At 54.1% G+C, this 14,716-nt stretch overlaps 1 protein-coding gene across 1 annotated transcript in view; it reads left to right on the forward strand.

Annotated features, from left to right (window-relative positions):
* The window catches only part of ASXL1 (ASXL transcriptional regulator 1), a 45,279-nt gene extending 33,366 nt beyond the window's left edge, over window positions 1-11,913 (forward strand). The window contains exons 8-12 of the mRNA XM_039318892.1: window positions 1,518-1,681; window positions 2,667-2,763; window positions 3,413-3,518; window positions 5,086-5,671; window positions 7,815-11,913. Of these exons, the coding sequence (XP_039174826.1) occupies window positions 1,518-1,681; window positions 2,667-2,763; window positions 3,413-3,518; window positions 5,086-5,671; window positions 7,815-10,439 (3,578 nt within the window). The 3' untranslated portion in view covers window positions 10,440-11,913. The remainder of the gene's footprint in view (window positions 1-1,517; window positions 1,682-2,666; window positions 2,764-3,412; window positions 3,519-5,085; window positions 5,672-7,814) is intronic.
* The last annotated feature ends 2,803 nt before the right edge of the window (window positions 11,914-14,716 follow it).

Genomic DNA, 14,716 nt, shown 5'->3' on the forward strand with positions numbered 1-14,716 from the left:
CCTCAACAGAAATGCTCACAACAATGAAAACCTCGGACAGGAGGAAGAGCACCGCCGGGCTGGCAGACAGGTGTCTTGCTCGGCTGTGGCTTGGGGGGCACTTTTTTCAGGGCCACTGTCACTTCGAAGAGTCACTAAGCGAACTGTTGTAAGTCGAGGACTACCTGTACGTCATCACTTTTTTTCCTTTTTTGGGGGGTCATCAAGTTTTGACACCTTGCTAGACGACTGGTGGTCCTCGGATATTGCCATATCCTAAAAGTGGCACAATGGGTGAAAAGGTTGAAAAGCCCTGGAGTAGATGACCTCCAAGGTCCCTTCCAACATTATTAATAATAATAATAAAAATAAAAACAATAAATAATAGCATCAAATTAGCTTAAAATTGACGAGGACTGGGAGGAAGGGAGCAAAATGCACATAGGGAGCAGGTGAGTTCTTAGCTTAGTCCAGGGCTAGGCAACCTGGGCTCTTTCATGACTCGTGGACTTCAACTCCCAGAATTCCTGAGCCAGCCATGCTGAGGGGAAAGGGAGAGGTTTCCAAGCTGAGCCAGGCTGGCTGAGGAATTCTGGGAGTTGAAGTCCACGAGTCATGAGGGGGCCAAGTTTGAAGACCCCTGGTTTAAATATTTAATTTTTTTCCCCCTCACAATCACATGATCAAAATTCAGGCATTTGGGCAGGGGTAGGCAACCTTGGCTGTTTTATGACTCGTGGACTTCAATTCCCAGAATTCCTGAGCGAGCCATGCTGAGGGGAAAGGGAGAGCTTTCCAAGCTGAGCCAGGAATTCTGGGAGTTGGAGTCCACCAGTCATGAGGGGGGCCATAGTTCCCCCATGCTGGCTCAGGAATTCTGGGAGTTGAAGTCCACCAGTCATAAAAGAGCCACGGTTGCCTATCCCTGACTTAGTCCATCACTCTTTCTCAGCCCAGCCCACCTCCTGGTGTCATTGTGGGGAAGATAGGAGACCGCAGAATCAAAGGGCTGGAAGGGACCTCATTTAGTGACCGTCTGAGGTTACAACAGCACTGAGAAAAGCTTATTTATTATGACTGTTCTTCACCCTTGGACCGTCACAGCCTCCCTGTGGTCACGTGATCAAACTTCAGAGGTTTGGCAACTGGCATGTACTCGCGAGGGTTGCAGTGTCCCCCACGGTCACCTGATCCCCCTTCTGCAACCAGCAAAGTCAACGGGGGAAGCCAGATTTCGCTTAACGTCCGTGCGGCTACCTTAACAGCTGCCGGGACTCACTTAACAACCGTGGCGAGAAAAGTTTGTAGAATTGGGGCACAACTCACTTAGCAACGGGGAGTTTGGGCCCGGCTGTGGTCATAAGCTGAGTTCCACCTGCAGCCAGTGGAACTCTCCACGCGCGGATCGGGTGGTCTGTTTTCGGCAACTTCCCTCAGGGCTTCCTGTGCTGAGAAGCGACAGCGGCCTGCGCACGCCTCCCCCCAGAGAGGGGCTGTGTAAATATTTCTGGTTGTCTGCTCCTCTCTGGAAACTGCAGGACAGATGAAGAGGAACAGGGGGGACGACGTAGACTTTGAGACGCCTGGCTCCATTCTGGTGAACACCAACCTGCGGGCGCTGATCAATTCCAGGACCTTCAATGCCCTCCCCCTCCACTTCCAGCAGCAGCTGCTCCTCCTCCTCCCTGAAGTGGACAGACAGGTAGGGTCCCCCCCCCATCTCTATCTCTCTCTTTTTCTCTTTCCCTCCCTCCCTCTCTCTCTTTCTCTCTCTCTCTCTCTGTGTCTCTCTTCTCTCTCTGTCTCTCTCTCTCTCTGCCTCTCTGTCTTTCTGTTCCTCTCTTCTCTCTCTCTCTCTCTCCTCTGCCTCTCTCTGTCTGTCTTTCCCTCCCTTTCTGTTTCTCTTTCTCCTCTCTCTTTCTGTGTCTGTCTCTCTCTTTCTCTTTCCCTCCCTTTCTCTCTCTGTCTCTCTCTTGTCTCTCTTTTCTGTCTTTCTTTCTGTGTCTCTCTTTCCCTCCCTTTCTCTCTCCATCTCTGTCTCTCATCTCTCTCTCTGCTGCACTCTCTCTCTCTCTCTGTCTATGTCTCTTTCTGTCTCTCTTTTTCCCTCCCTTTCTCTCTTCTCTCTCTCTTTCTGTGTCTCTGTCTTTTTCATTCCCTCCCTTTTCTCTCCGTCTCTGTCTCTCTTCTCTCTCTGTTGCGCTCTCTCTCTCTCTTTTTCTGTGTCTCTTTCCTTCCCTTTCTCTATTCTGTCTCTCTTTCTGTGTCTCTGTCTTTCCCTTTCCCTCCCTTTCCCTCTTTCTCTCCCTTTCTCTTCTCTCTTTGTCTCTGTTTGTCTATGTCTCTCTGTCTATGTCTCTCTCTCTCTTTCCTTTCTCTTCCTCTCTCTTCTCTCTTTCTGTGTGTGCCTCTCTGTTTTTCTCGTTCCCTTTCTTTCTCTCTCTCCTCTGTCTCTCTCTTCTCTCTGTCTGTCTTTCTCTCTTACTCCTCTCTTCTCGCTCTCTCTCTCTCTCTGTGTGTGTGTGTTTCTCCCTGTGTGTCTTTCTGTTTGTGTCTCTGTCTTTCTCTGTCTCTCCTTTCTTTCTCCCTCTCTTTCTCTGTGTCTTTCTCTCCCCCCACCCCCACCTTTGGAATGGAGTTGGTGCCGGTTTGGGCGCTGTGCTCACCTTCGCTTTGCTTCCTTCTAGGCTGGGACAGACGGGCTGCTGCGTCTGAGTGGAAGCGCCCTCAATAACGAGTTTTTTGCTCACGCTGCCCAGAGCTGGAGGGAGAGGCTGGCAGACGGTAGGTCTCCTGCTTCTGGGATGAGGGGGGGGGCAAGCCTATCCTTAGAGCAGGTGTCGGCCTAGCACAGGGGTGGGGAACAATGGCCCCCTCATGACTCATTGACTTCAACTCCCAGAATTCCTGAGCCAGCATGGGGGAACTATGGCCCCCTCGTGACTGGTGGACTTCAACTCCCAGAATTCCTGAGCCAGCATGGGGGAACTATGGCCCCCCCTCATGACTCGTGGACCTCAACTCCCAGAATTCCTGAGCCATTATGGGGGAACTATGGCCCCCTCATGACTTATGGACTTCAACTCCCAGAATTCCTGAGCCAGCGTGGGGGAACTATGGCCCCCTAATGACTCGTGGACTTCAATTCCCAGAATTCCTGAGCCAGCATGGAACTATGCAGCATCCCCGTAGTCACGTGATCAAAATTCAGGCGCTCGGGAACTGGCGTGTACTTAGGACGGTGGCACTGTCCCAGGGTCACCTGGTCAACCCTTACAACCTTCCCAGCGGGCTTCTGATGAGCAAACTCAATGGGAGGGGGAAGCCAGATTCTCTTCCTGCTTGCTCTTGTCCGTGTGCTGCTTTTCTGGATTTCCATGAAGCCAAACAAACTGTAATTCTTTCTTTCTTCTTCTTCTTCTTCCCCTTCCAGGGGAGTTTACTCACGAGATGCAGGTCCGCATCCGGCAGGAAATGGAGAAGGAAAAGAAGACGGAAGTCTGGAAAGAGCGGTTTTTCGAGGACTACTACGGGCAGAAGTAAGTGTCCGGTTTGGAAATACTGACGGGCAGCGTATAAGTTGAATAAATAATCGGCAGGTCTTTGTGGGAGCTGGCTTTGTTCCCCCACGGCTGTTGCCAGGGCCCAGGGCCCACAGATGTCTCCTGCCAAGACCCTCAAAGGGGTCCTGGACACCTTCCCTTCCCGTCACCAGGAGGGGATGTCCTCAGTGGGAACGCCTAGCAAGGAAGGCCCATCCAACCTCTGTGACATTTCTCAGGAAAGCTTAACGGGGATCCCTGGCCAGAAGCCTGTCAAGCGTAGGGGGTCTCCAAACGTGGCTAGTTTTAAGACTTGTGGACTTCAGTGGACTTCAGAATGACAATAAAGGTCATCTAATCCATTGGTTCTTAACCTTTTTGAACGAATAGCCCCCTTGAGCCAATGAGGAAGTTGTCATCGCCCCCCTCCCCCAACATAACCTCTCAACCACAACATAGGAAATAATTCTTCAATTTATGCAAACACTTTTTTTGTTTTCTTTCAAATTGTCATCTGGACATATCGATGCAAATAATTTATTTCCAGTCTTTTTCCCATATCTCAACTGTGTGAAAAATTTTGGTGCCACCTCCTGTCACTTTATTCCCAAACTTTGTGATACATGTATTTCATTATTTTCTTATTTATTCAAGACACTTAAATGTAATGACCACTGAAAACAAAATTCAATCCACTAATAGCGAGCAATCTGATGTTTTTGTACGACAGATATGCAGCGATTCACTGTACAAAAAAGTCTCAAAAGTGTCCCCCAAAACATCTCGCTCCATCTCCCCCATATCGCCCCCTTTTCGTTCCTTCACCCCCCTAAAAAACAAAATCGCCCAGGTTAAGAACCATTGATCTAATCTAAGCTTCAAGTCCCAGCATGGCTGGCTGGGGAACTCTGGGAGTTGAAGTCCACAAGTCTTAAATTCTGAAGCCAAGTGTCAATGCTGCAAATATTGTATATTCTTGCTTTTGACAATATGCAGAACTGTCTGGTATTTGTGGGGTTAATACAGAGCAGAAGGGGGGTGGGGGGTAAAGCCCGGGAAAGAAAGATGAAGAAAACCTTTGACCTTCACACTAATTGGATAATGTGAGATATGACGGCTAATTTAGGGAGGGAACATGCTGATAACTTAACTGCTCAGAGGACGAGCTAATTTAGGGAGGGAACATGCTGATAACTTAACTGCTCAGAGGACGAGAACTTAGATCCTAACGTCCCTTCGTTGTGCCTGTGCCGACATTTTGTAACATTAAAAGACTTTTAGGAAAATAAATGCCTGGAAGTTCTTTGGAATGTTTCATTAGCCGGAACCACATCGCCAAGGAGAGTCAAGTGGACGGCCTCTCTTAGTGGCGAGGGGCGCAAGGACCCCAACGCTGTGCCGGTTGTGAATCCACACCGAAGACGGGGTGCAGGCCGCCGGTGGGAAATTGTGGGAGTTAAGTCTTAAAGTGGCCAAGTTAGGACACACACACACACAGAGAGACACACACACACCGATCTAGTGGAATCGTCTGCCATCTGACTCCGTTCTACCCCCCTTGCAGGCTGGGCTTGACCACGGGAGAGCCGAACTCGGCGTCCGGCGAAGCGGAGAACAGGACCGTAGCCGCCTCCCCAGAAGGCCCCGCCAGGGCACCCTGCGCTCCCGCCACCCACCAGCCCGACGGGCACTTCAAGAGGCGCTCTCTCCGCTGCCGGAGCCGCCGGAACCGGCACAAGCTGCGCGAACCGGAGCCCTCCGCCCCTACCCCAGAGGCCTCGCCGCCGTCCTCTGCGGAGGCCACGCCGGTTGAGGAGAGGCCGGCCGATCCCTCCGCCAACGAACGCCAAGGCAGCCGGGCTTCTCCCCCAGCCGAGATGTCTCCGGAGGTGGCCAGGGTCCTGAGCAAAGTGGACGAGGCGGTGGCTGTGGCAGCGGCATCGGCGGCAGCCCCGGACAGAATTCCCAGCCTGCCTCTGGGGCCGCAGGAGCAGCAGAAGAGGAAGTGCTTCGAGCAAACCGCCTCTCCCTCTTTCCCCGAGAAGAAGCCGCGGCTGGAGGACCGTCAGTCCTTTCGTAACACAATTGAAAGTGTTCACCCAGAAAAGCCACAGCCCACCAAAGAAGAACCCAAAGTCCCTCCCATCCGGGTAGGAGAGCGTCTTGGCGCTGCGGCCTGCCTTGGCGGGGGGCCGGGAGGCGGTTCTGGGCTTCCCGGGCTTCGCCTGAGGCCTCGGGCTCAAGGGATCACGGGGCGACTTGCCGCTGCTCCCCCAAACATGCCTTCAGCTTGGGTCCCCGGGTGGGTCTCCCTCTGGGTCAGGAGGAAGGAGAGGAAGAGCGGGTGGGCACACTTGGGGCGGAGGGGGGGTCTGCCTTCTCGTGCGTGAGCAATCTCAGAAGGGGTCTAGAGAGGGGGAGGAATGCAAGGATCTTAACAGGAATCCCAGGGAGGTAATCCAGTTTCAGCTAGTAGCAAAACCACCACACTAGAAACCAGGCGACTGTGAGTTCTAGGCCTGCCTTAGGCACAAAAGGCGGCTGGGTGACTTTGGGCCAGTCACCAAGAGATTGTGAGTTCTAGTCCTGTTTCAGCCATGAAAGCTGTCTGGGTGACAGGGAGTTCTAGTCCCAGTTTAGGCACAAGAGCCAGCTGGGTGACTTTGAGCCAATCACTAGGAGACAGGGAGTTCTAGTCCTGACTTAGGTATAAGAGCCAGCTGGGTGACTTTGAGCCAATCACTAGGGGACAGGGAGTTCTAGTCCCGCCATAGGTATAAGAGCCAGCTGGGTGACTTTGAGCCAATCACTAGGGGACAGGGAGTTCTAGTCCTGCCATAGGTATAAGAGCCAGCTGGGTGACTTTGAGCCAATCACTAGGGGACAGGGAGTTCTAGTCCCGCCATAGGTATAAGAGCCAGCTGGGTGACTTTGAGCCAATCACAAGGAGACAGGGAGTTCTAGTCCCGCCATAGGTATAAGAGCCAGCTGGGTGACTTTGAGCCAATCACTAGGGGACAGGGAGTTCTAGTCCTGCCATAGGTAGAAGAGCCAGCTGGGTGACTTTGAGCCAATCACGAGGAGACAGGGAGTTCTAGTCCCGCCATAGGTATAAGAGCCAGCTGGGTGACTTTGAGCCAATCACTAGGGGACAGGGAGTTCTAGTCCCGCCATAGGTATAAGAGCCAGCTGGGTGACTTTGAGCCAATCACTAGGGGACAGGGAGTTCTAGTCCCGCCATAGGTATAAGAGCCAGCTGGGTGACTTTGAGCCAATCACAAGGAGACAGGGAGTTCTAGTCCCGCCATAGGTATAAGAGCCAGCTGGGTGACTTTGAGCCAATCACTAGGGGACAGGGAGTTCTAGTCCTGCCATAGGTAGAAGAGCCAGCTGGGTGACTTTGAGCCAATCACGAGGAGACAGGGAGTTCTAGTCCCGCCATAGGTATAAGAGCCAGCTGGGTGACTTTGAGCCAATCACTAGGGGACAGGGAGTTCTAGTCCCGCCATAGGTATAAGAGCCAGCTGGGTGACTTTGAGCCAAACACTAGGGGATGGAGTTCTAGTCCCGGCTTAGGCACAAGACCCAGCTGAGTGACTTTGAGCCAATCACCAGGAGACAGGGAGTTCTAGTCCTGGCTTAGGTATAAGAGCCAGCTGGGTGACTTTGAACCAATCACTAGGGGACAGGGAGTTCTAGTCCCGCCTTAGGCAGAAAATCCGGCCGGGCGACTTCGGGGCAGTCATTCTCTCTCAGCCCAACCCACCTCACAGGGTTCTTGTTGTGGGTAAAATAGGAGGAAGACATCTTAGGGACGTTCCTCATTTTGAGTTATTTATAAAAAGAAAAATAAAGGCGGGATACAAATTAAATAATAGTGGGCTAATTCTCCACCTTTTTTCCTCCTTCCGGGAATAGGAAACCCCCCCCCCACACTACTGTTGCATCAACCATAATCGAGGTGGAGCTTTGCCCTTTCTAGCGCTAAAGCTAGGTGGAAGACCCCCGTCTCCAGGCCTTTTTCCCCAGGGGACTCTGGGAGTCGTAGTTCTGAGCCCTTTCCCAATCTGCGTTCCCCAGCATTCCTTGAGAAGGCAGCCTGGACCATTATGTTTCTGCCTCTCAAACAGTCCGGGGGGAGGTTTCCTTCTAAAAAATTAAGTATTTATAAAGGCTGAAAGAATTACAATTCTAAAAATAAAGAGTAGGCAACAGGGGAGGGCTTTTAACGTGCCGGCCTTGGGGACGGTCTCCAACCCCCCCCCCCTTGTTCTTCTTGTTTCTTTTCTCCAGATTCAACTTTCCCGAATCAAACCCCCCTGGGTGGTTAAAGGTCAGCCAGCCTACCAGATATGTCCTCGGATTATCCCCAATCCAGAACCCGCCAGGTCGGACAGAAGGGGCAGCCCAACCTCTGCTGACTCTCAGGCCTGTCCTCTGCAAGGCCGAGTCCAGCGAGCGCCTGCTGCTCCTGCCTCCACCATTGGAGGTGGGGGTGGGCCAGGAGGCGGCGGAAGGGGTCCCGACGAAGGCGGTGGTGGTTGTCGCAGCAGCAGCAGCAACAACAACAGCAGGGTCCGGCCGCCCCGGAGCCACCGCGCCAAGCACTGGCGATCCAAGAGAACTCGCGGGAAGCGCTGGTCAGATTTACAGCGAGCACAGTTACTGCCGCCTTCCCACCTAGACGGGAAGACCGGCTGGCCGGTGCCTGAAGCCAACTTGCCTTCTGGGGCCAGAGAGCCCACCCGGGAAGGAGGGCGTGAGTTGGGTGGACAGGCCACAAGTCTGCCTTCCCAGGAAGCTGCTGTCCAGCGAGAGGAGCCTTCGGAAGGCGGCACCCGTGATCGCAGAGCAGCGGAAGCGCCGGCCGTTAGTCCTGGGCAACTGTTGGAGGATCAGAGATCTCCGCTGTCTCCAGAAGAGGCTTCTCTGGAGGGCCATACCCGGAAGGAGAGAAGGGAATCTCCCGTGGGAAGCCAGCGGAGCAGTGGCTGGCTAGGAGACGCAGAAAGCAGGAAGGAGGGCCGTGAAGATGACCGTCCCGCCATGTTGGACTGCACCACTGCAGCACAAGCCGGCTCCCTTGATCTGGCTCCAGAGAGCAGCACAAGAGTCAGCTCAGCGGCTTTGGGCTCCCCTGCATGGGAGGGCGTGCCAGTGCACCCCACTCCTGCTGGGACGGAACTTCCACCCTCCCAGCCTCAGAGGGCCGCCCCTGGCGCTGGAAGAGGGGCCCGGAGTAGCCCAGAGGAAGCTTCCCAGGCGACAACAGGCCTGCTCCCTCCGTGCCTCGAGGCAAGTGCCCACAAGAGCCACCTGTCCCCAGCAGAGGCACCCTCGGGCATGGAGGTAGAGACTGGCCGAGAGCGGGCCGAGGCAGGGCCGAACGCCAGCCCCAGCAGCAGTGAGGGAGCCCGGAGTCCGCTGAGCGAGACCACAGAGACTGCCTCCGATTTGGATGCTGAGCTCACCGATGAGAGTTTGGAAATAAACCGGGATTGTCGCCTGGCGGAAGTGAGGGAAGCCGGGTCCAACCAGAGGCACCCGGAGGAACGCAAACAGGTCGTCTTAGAAAGCGGGGAAGATTTGCCTTCCGTCGTCGACGTTGCCAACGCCCCGTGCGGGAGAAAGTCGCCCTCTGCTACCCTCGCGGCAGGAACATCGGTTCTCCCCGTTTACGTCAAAATCCAGGAAAGGCCCCGCTCAGGCATCTCCCAGCCTCTGTCCGCCGGAGCGAGCAAGCCCCTCGAGGGGCAGGGGGTCACCCAGGGCCTGCCTCCACGAAGCGTTCTGCCCTCTTCCGAGGCGGCTAAGAGCAGGGACCGCCTCGTGCTGGACGCTTCTTACGAGGAGGGGACAGTCCTGACTGACCCAGCCGGGAAGGCCGCTTGTCCATCCCAGCTCTTGCGGGACTCTGCCGGAAGGCCCTGCCTGCCGGAGACAGCCTCCCTGCCTCCAGAGAAGAATCCCAATTCGGGATCCCTGGATCAAGCCGTCCGTCAGTCCCAGAAAACAGATCTCTTGAATCTGGGAAAGAATCACATCTCTCCCACTCTTCATCCAGATCAAAGGGATTCTCCCTGGGCAGATTGTACCCCTGGCGTCGGAAAGCTGGAAGAGAAGCTCAAGACGGCCCCGGAACCCAGGTTCGTGACCTCTCTGGGACCCGGGCAGCCAAACAACGTTCCTGCAGAGAAGACCCCTGCAGCTCTGGGCAGGAAGGTCTTCGGCTCGGGCATCCCCTCGGGCGGGGCGGCAGCCAAGGCCCAGAAGCCCCAGGGCTCCGAGCCTTTCCCCATGTGGGGCATGCTGTCCCACAGCAAACTGGTCTGCCCCACGCCCAAGGGTGCTGCCCCTGGAGCCGGCTTGCCTCCTGCAAGGGAGGGTGGGCCCTCCAAGCGGGACGAGAACAGGAAGGTCCAGGCCTCGGTCCAGAGAAAGAGGGAGCCGCCGAAAGAGGCCCCTGCCAAGTTGAGGGAGCCTTGGCAGAGCCTCCCTTTGATGAGAGACCTGGCTTTTTTCAAGCTGCCGAAGGAGCCGGGCAAGGGGGCCCCGCAGCCCCTGGAGCCTTCCTCCCTGCCTTCCCAGCTGAACATCAAGCAGGCCTTTTACCGGAAGCTGTCCAAGCTGCAGCTGAATTCCGCCTCTTCGGCTGGCAGCCCCTTTTTCCCCAGAAGCCTGGAAGGCAGCCACGCCATGCCCTTTGGCCCCAAGGCCAACCTGACGGCTTCTTCCCGGGGCGGGCTGTCTTTTTCCGCCCAGGTGTTTGCCGAGACGGGCAAAGGCATGGAGGAGCTCTCCCTCCAGTGCTCCTGCAGCCTGAAAGCCATGATCATGTGCAAGGGCTGCGGCGCCTTTTGCCACGACGACTGCATCGGCCCTTCCAAGCTTTGCGTGCTGTGCCTGGTGGTGAGATGACGCTCGCAGCCCCGGGAAGGAGAAGCAAGCTGTATATTTGAGCGAGGGAGGAAGAGGAGGAGGAGGACGCCGACCAGGAACAAACCTGTATGCAAACAAGATTCTGGTCCTTAAACAAAGGCAACGTTGGTGCTGTGTGTCTTGGGTTTCCCTGCTAGGGGTGGCAGGTCAGACACGGAGACGGGCTGGTTTCGGGGGGGCGATTCTCACCCACCGAGGAACTGTTGAAGATTTGGCACTGTTGGCGCCCCGGCCTGGGACTGTTCTGGCGCCGTGGGGCGGGTGGGGGGGGGAGAGCTGAGACACCCCCCCTTCCTGTTGGAAGGCCGATCCAGCTGATTCTGTCTTCCACTTTCTCTTCCTGCCACCCTCCCCGAACACTGGGGAGAGTCCACCCGGAAATACAGGGCGGTGGGCTTCAAGAGCTGGAACGCAGGAGGGGAGAACAGGAGGCCCCCCCACCGCCTCCTCTTCCCGCGTCCAGGAGGACTTTTTCACTTTCTAAGCAGTGTCATCTTTTTTCTGTTTTTTTTTTAAACCCCCCCCCCCATACGTATATAAATATAAATCTATAATATAATTTTTTTTGTTGTTCTTGGGTGTAAAAAAAAAAGTGGAAACCCGTTTGGCACCTCTCTGTACCTTCTATGCATCTGTAGGAAACACGTCTTTCTTCAATCCGTTGTACACAGCTCACTGGCCACTTCTGTAAAATGGGTGTTCTGTACATAAAAAGCTCTCTTTTTTTTTTTCCTTCTTTTTTTTTTTTTTTTTTTTGAACACCCCCCCCTTTTTTTTTTTTCGTTTTATTTCAGGCTACCCACAGTATTGCATTTGTAGAGTAGTGTCGGTTACGAAGCGCCCTCCACCAACGGCTGTACCCCTCGTCCTGCGGAGGGGAAGGGGGAACCCCTCCTGTGGATCCCCCTAGATTTGAATCCGTCTCCCAGGAGGCAAGGCCCACTCTCTTCCCTCCCCCCCCCCCGGGAAGGGCCCGAAGACCTCAACCCAAGGCCCCCGTCATCTCCCTCCCCTTGACCTACCTACCTACCTACCTACCTCTTCCTTTCTTGACAGTCTCCCTCCCCTTGGCTTTCACCGTAGACCTCCTGCTCAAGTGACAACAACAGCCTAAAAAAAATAATAACACCTGGGCTCTCCTGCCCGGGCAGGTGAGCGCCATTCCCAGTCAAGGTCTCCTGAGCAGGGAAGGCCAGTTCAAAGGGGAGTGGGTGGTCTTCAGAGGTGAATCCACAGAGGGTCTGAACCTGCTTACCAAAGAATGGGCTTCCCCCAAACCCCTCCCTTGCTTCTGACCCCCTCTATCCTCCGGGGGGGGGGGAGAGATGTGTGGTTTGTGTACAGATGGAGCCTGGGCTGATGGGGGAAGGAGGGGCAGATCTACCCTGATGTTATATGTCCCTTGTGGTATGGAGAAAAAAAATAAATAAAAAAACATTTGCAACAGCTCAAACCCGGCTTTGCAACGCTCCTTTTTCCAGCGGCATCTCTTTGTGAGCGTTGTGGACAAAGGAGGGGTGTGTGTGTGTCAAACCAAGCTGAGTGGACGTAGACAGCCTTATAGATGTAGCCCGGATGGTCGCCTTTTTTTTTTTCCCGTCCCCCCAACAACCACCCGCTTGAACAGGAGAAACAGCGCCCCATTTTGTGTCCTCTGGTTGTCGGTATGCTTCTTGGGCTGTTGCTTCCTTTGCCGTGCGTGCAAGTCTTTTGCACGGACTCGGACTTTGGTTTGCGAAGTCGGGGGTTCACCCCCGTCTCTTCCTGCAGCCGCTGGGTGTGCCGAGCGTCCCCCACCTTACGGTTCAACCCCTTAGTTGCGCCCCAGGCCATGGGGGAGAAGATACAAGGAGTGCTCGGCTTAACGACCGCAACGGAGCTCGACATTGCTGCTGCTACACAAGACGGCGATGGAGTTTTGCCCCGATTTTGTGACCTTCCCCCCCACACTTGTTAAGCAAAACACTGCAGCTGTTAAGTCAGTAACACGGTTGTTAAATGAATCCAGCTTCCCCCATTGCCTTTGCTGGTCAGAAGGTTGCAAAGGGAAATAATCAGGTGGTCCTGGGAGACGCTGTGACCGTCGTTAAGTACGAACCGAGCGTCTGAAATTCAGTCGTGTGACCACTGCGGCGGTCATTGAGGGAAAGCAGTCCTAAGCCGCTTTTTTCGTGCTATCGTAACTTCAAATAGTCACTAAACCAGTGTTTCTCAACCTTGACAATTTTAAGGCATGTGGACTTCAACTCCCAGAATTCCACAGCCAGCAATGCCTTAAAATTGTCAAGGTTGAGAAACACTGCACTAAACGAACTGACTTCAAGGACTACCTATAGTCCAGAAGTGTGTGTGTGTGTGTGTGTGTTGGTAACGAAAAGTACACATTCTCCAGTCTTGCACCAGTGTTTTGAGCCAGATGCCATGGGGTGCCCTCGGCAGGCACTGCCTGCGGATTTCTTGCTATCATTTACGGAGCGCCAGGCCTTGGAAGGGGAAGAGACGGACTGCTCAAAACGACCGCAACGAGGCCCAAAATGTCCGCTGCTAAGCAAAAGAATTGTTTAAGGGAGTTTTGCCCCCGTTTTGTGACCTTCCTTGCCCCCGTTAAGTGAACACTGCAGTTACGTTAGTAATATGGCTGTCAAGCAAATTGGGCTTCCCCCTTGACTTTACTTGTCAGACAGTCGCAAAAGGGGATCAGTGGTAGAAGAGGGGGGTTTGCAGGGAGGAGGAGGAGGGCGTTTCATGACCCACCTGGGTAACATCATCCGTGCCACAAAGAGGGTTTGCTCTCTGTTTATATCAGTGGTTCTCAACCTCTTTAATGCCGCAACCCCCCCCCAACCAGTCGTAAGTCAAGGACTACTCAACCGGTCGTAAGTCGAGGACTACTCAACTGGTGCAGCACCGTTTGCAGAATGGGACTTTTGGCGGGCTCAGCAGGGCAGACACAGCCTGGACAATTCCTATTGCTGGCTGTGGAATTCTGGGAGTTGAAGTCCACATGCCTTAAAATTGTCAAGGTTGAGAAACACTGGTCTAGGGTCTCCTGCTTGAGCGGAGGGCTGGACTAGAGGACCTTCAAGGTCCCTTCCAGCTCTATTCTGACTTCCCAGAGAGGACAGCATGCCGGTCCTCTTCAGAAACCCGATCAAGCTGTCGTTAGTCCACAAGCCCCGCCTCGTGCACCAATGAATCGGTTCCTCCACATCAGTGGTTCTCAACCTTTTTAATGCCGCGACCCCCAACCGGTCGTAAGTCGAGGACTACTCAGCCGGTCGTAAGTCAAGGACTACTCAACCGGTGCAGCACCGTTTGCAGAATGGGACTTTTGGCGGGCTCAGCAGGGCAGACACAGCCTGGACAATTCCTATTGGCTTTTGAAAGCCAATAGAATTAGACTCTATTCAAGAGAGTCTATTCTATTGGCTTTCAAAAGCCAATAGAATAAAAGGGAGTAGCACAGCTAAGGAAAAGGGGGAAAAAATGGCGGACTGCGTTGTTTGGCGACCCCCGTGAAATGGTCGTTCGACCCCAAATGGGGTCCTGACCCACAGGTTGAGAACCACTGGTTTATATACAAGTGGCTTGCCCTGTCAATGTCGGTTGCGAGTGTCCTTGGTGGTTCCAACAATTAATACATAACATTCCGTAGTATATAACTTAGGGCAGGGGTAGGCCACCTTGGCTCTTTTATGACTGGTGGACTTCAACTCCCAGAATTCCTGGGCCAGCCATGCTGAGGGGAAAGGGAGAAGTTTCCAAGCTGAGCCATGCTAGCTCAGGAATTCTGGGAGTTGAAGTCCCCAAGTCATAAAAGAGCCAAGGTTGCCTACCCCTGACGTAGGGCAATACTTAGACCAGTGGTTCTCAACCTTTCTAATGCCGCGACCCCATAATACAGTTCCCCATGTTGTGGTGACCCCCAACCACTTATACATCACCGGGTGCCAGGGGCATGGCCAAAGAAAAGGGGGAAAAAAATGGCGGACAGCCTTGTTTGGTGACCCCCGTGAAATGGTCATTCGACCCCAAATGGGGTCCCGACCCACAGGTTGAGAACCACTGACTTAGGCAAAACATACATAAACAACAAATCCCACTCCCTTCTAGCCATCGTGATGTCATCTAGCTCAGCGGCCCCCAATCGTTTGGGCACCAGGGACCCGTGCCTGTTTTTTCTGTGCGGTTTTGTGTGCTGCTTGCATCCCGCGGATGGGGCTTTGTTTGTTTGCACGGGCCGGTTTTTGGCACGC

The sequence above is a fragment of the Crotalus tigris genome, unplaced genomic scaffold, assembly GCF_016545835.1.
Source record: "Crotalus tigris isolate CLP2741 ecotype Arizona unplaced genomic scaffold, ASM1654583v1 scf7180000021643.52994198:917841, whole genome shotgun sequence".
Taxonomy (NCBI): domain Eukaryota; kingdom Metazoa; phylum Chordata; class Lepidosauria; order Squamata; family Viperidae; genus Crotalus; species Crotalus tigris.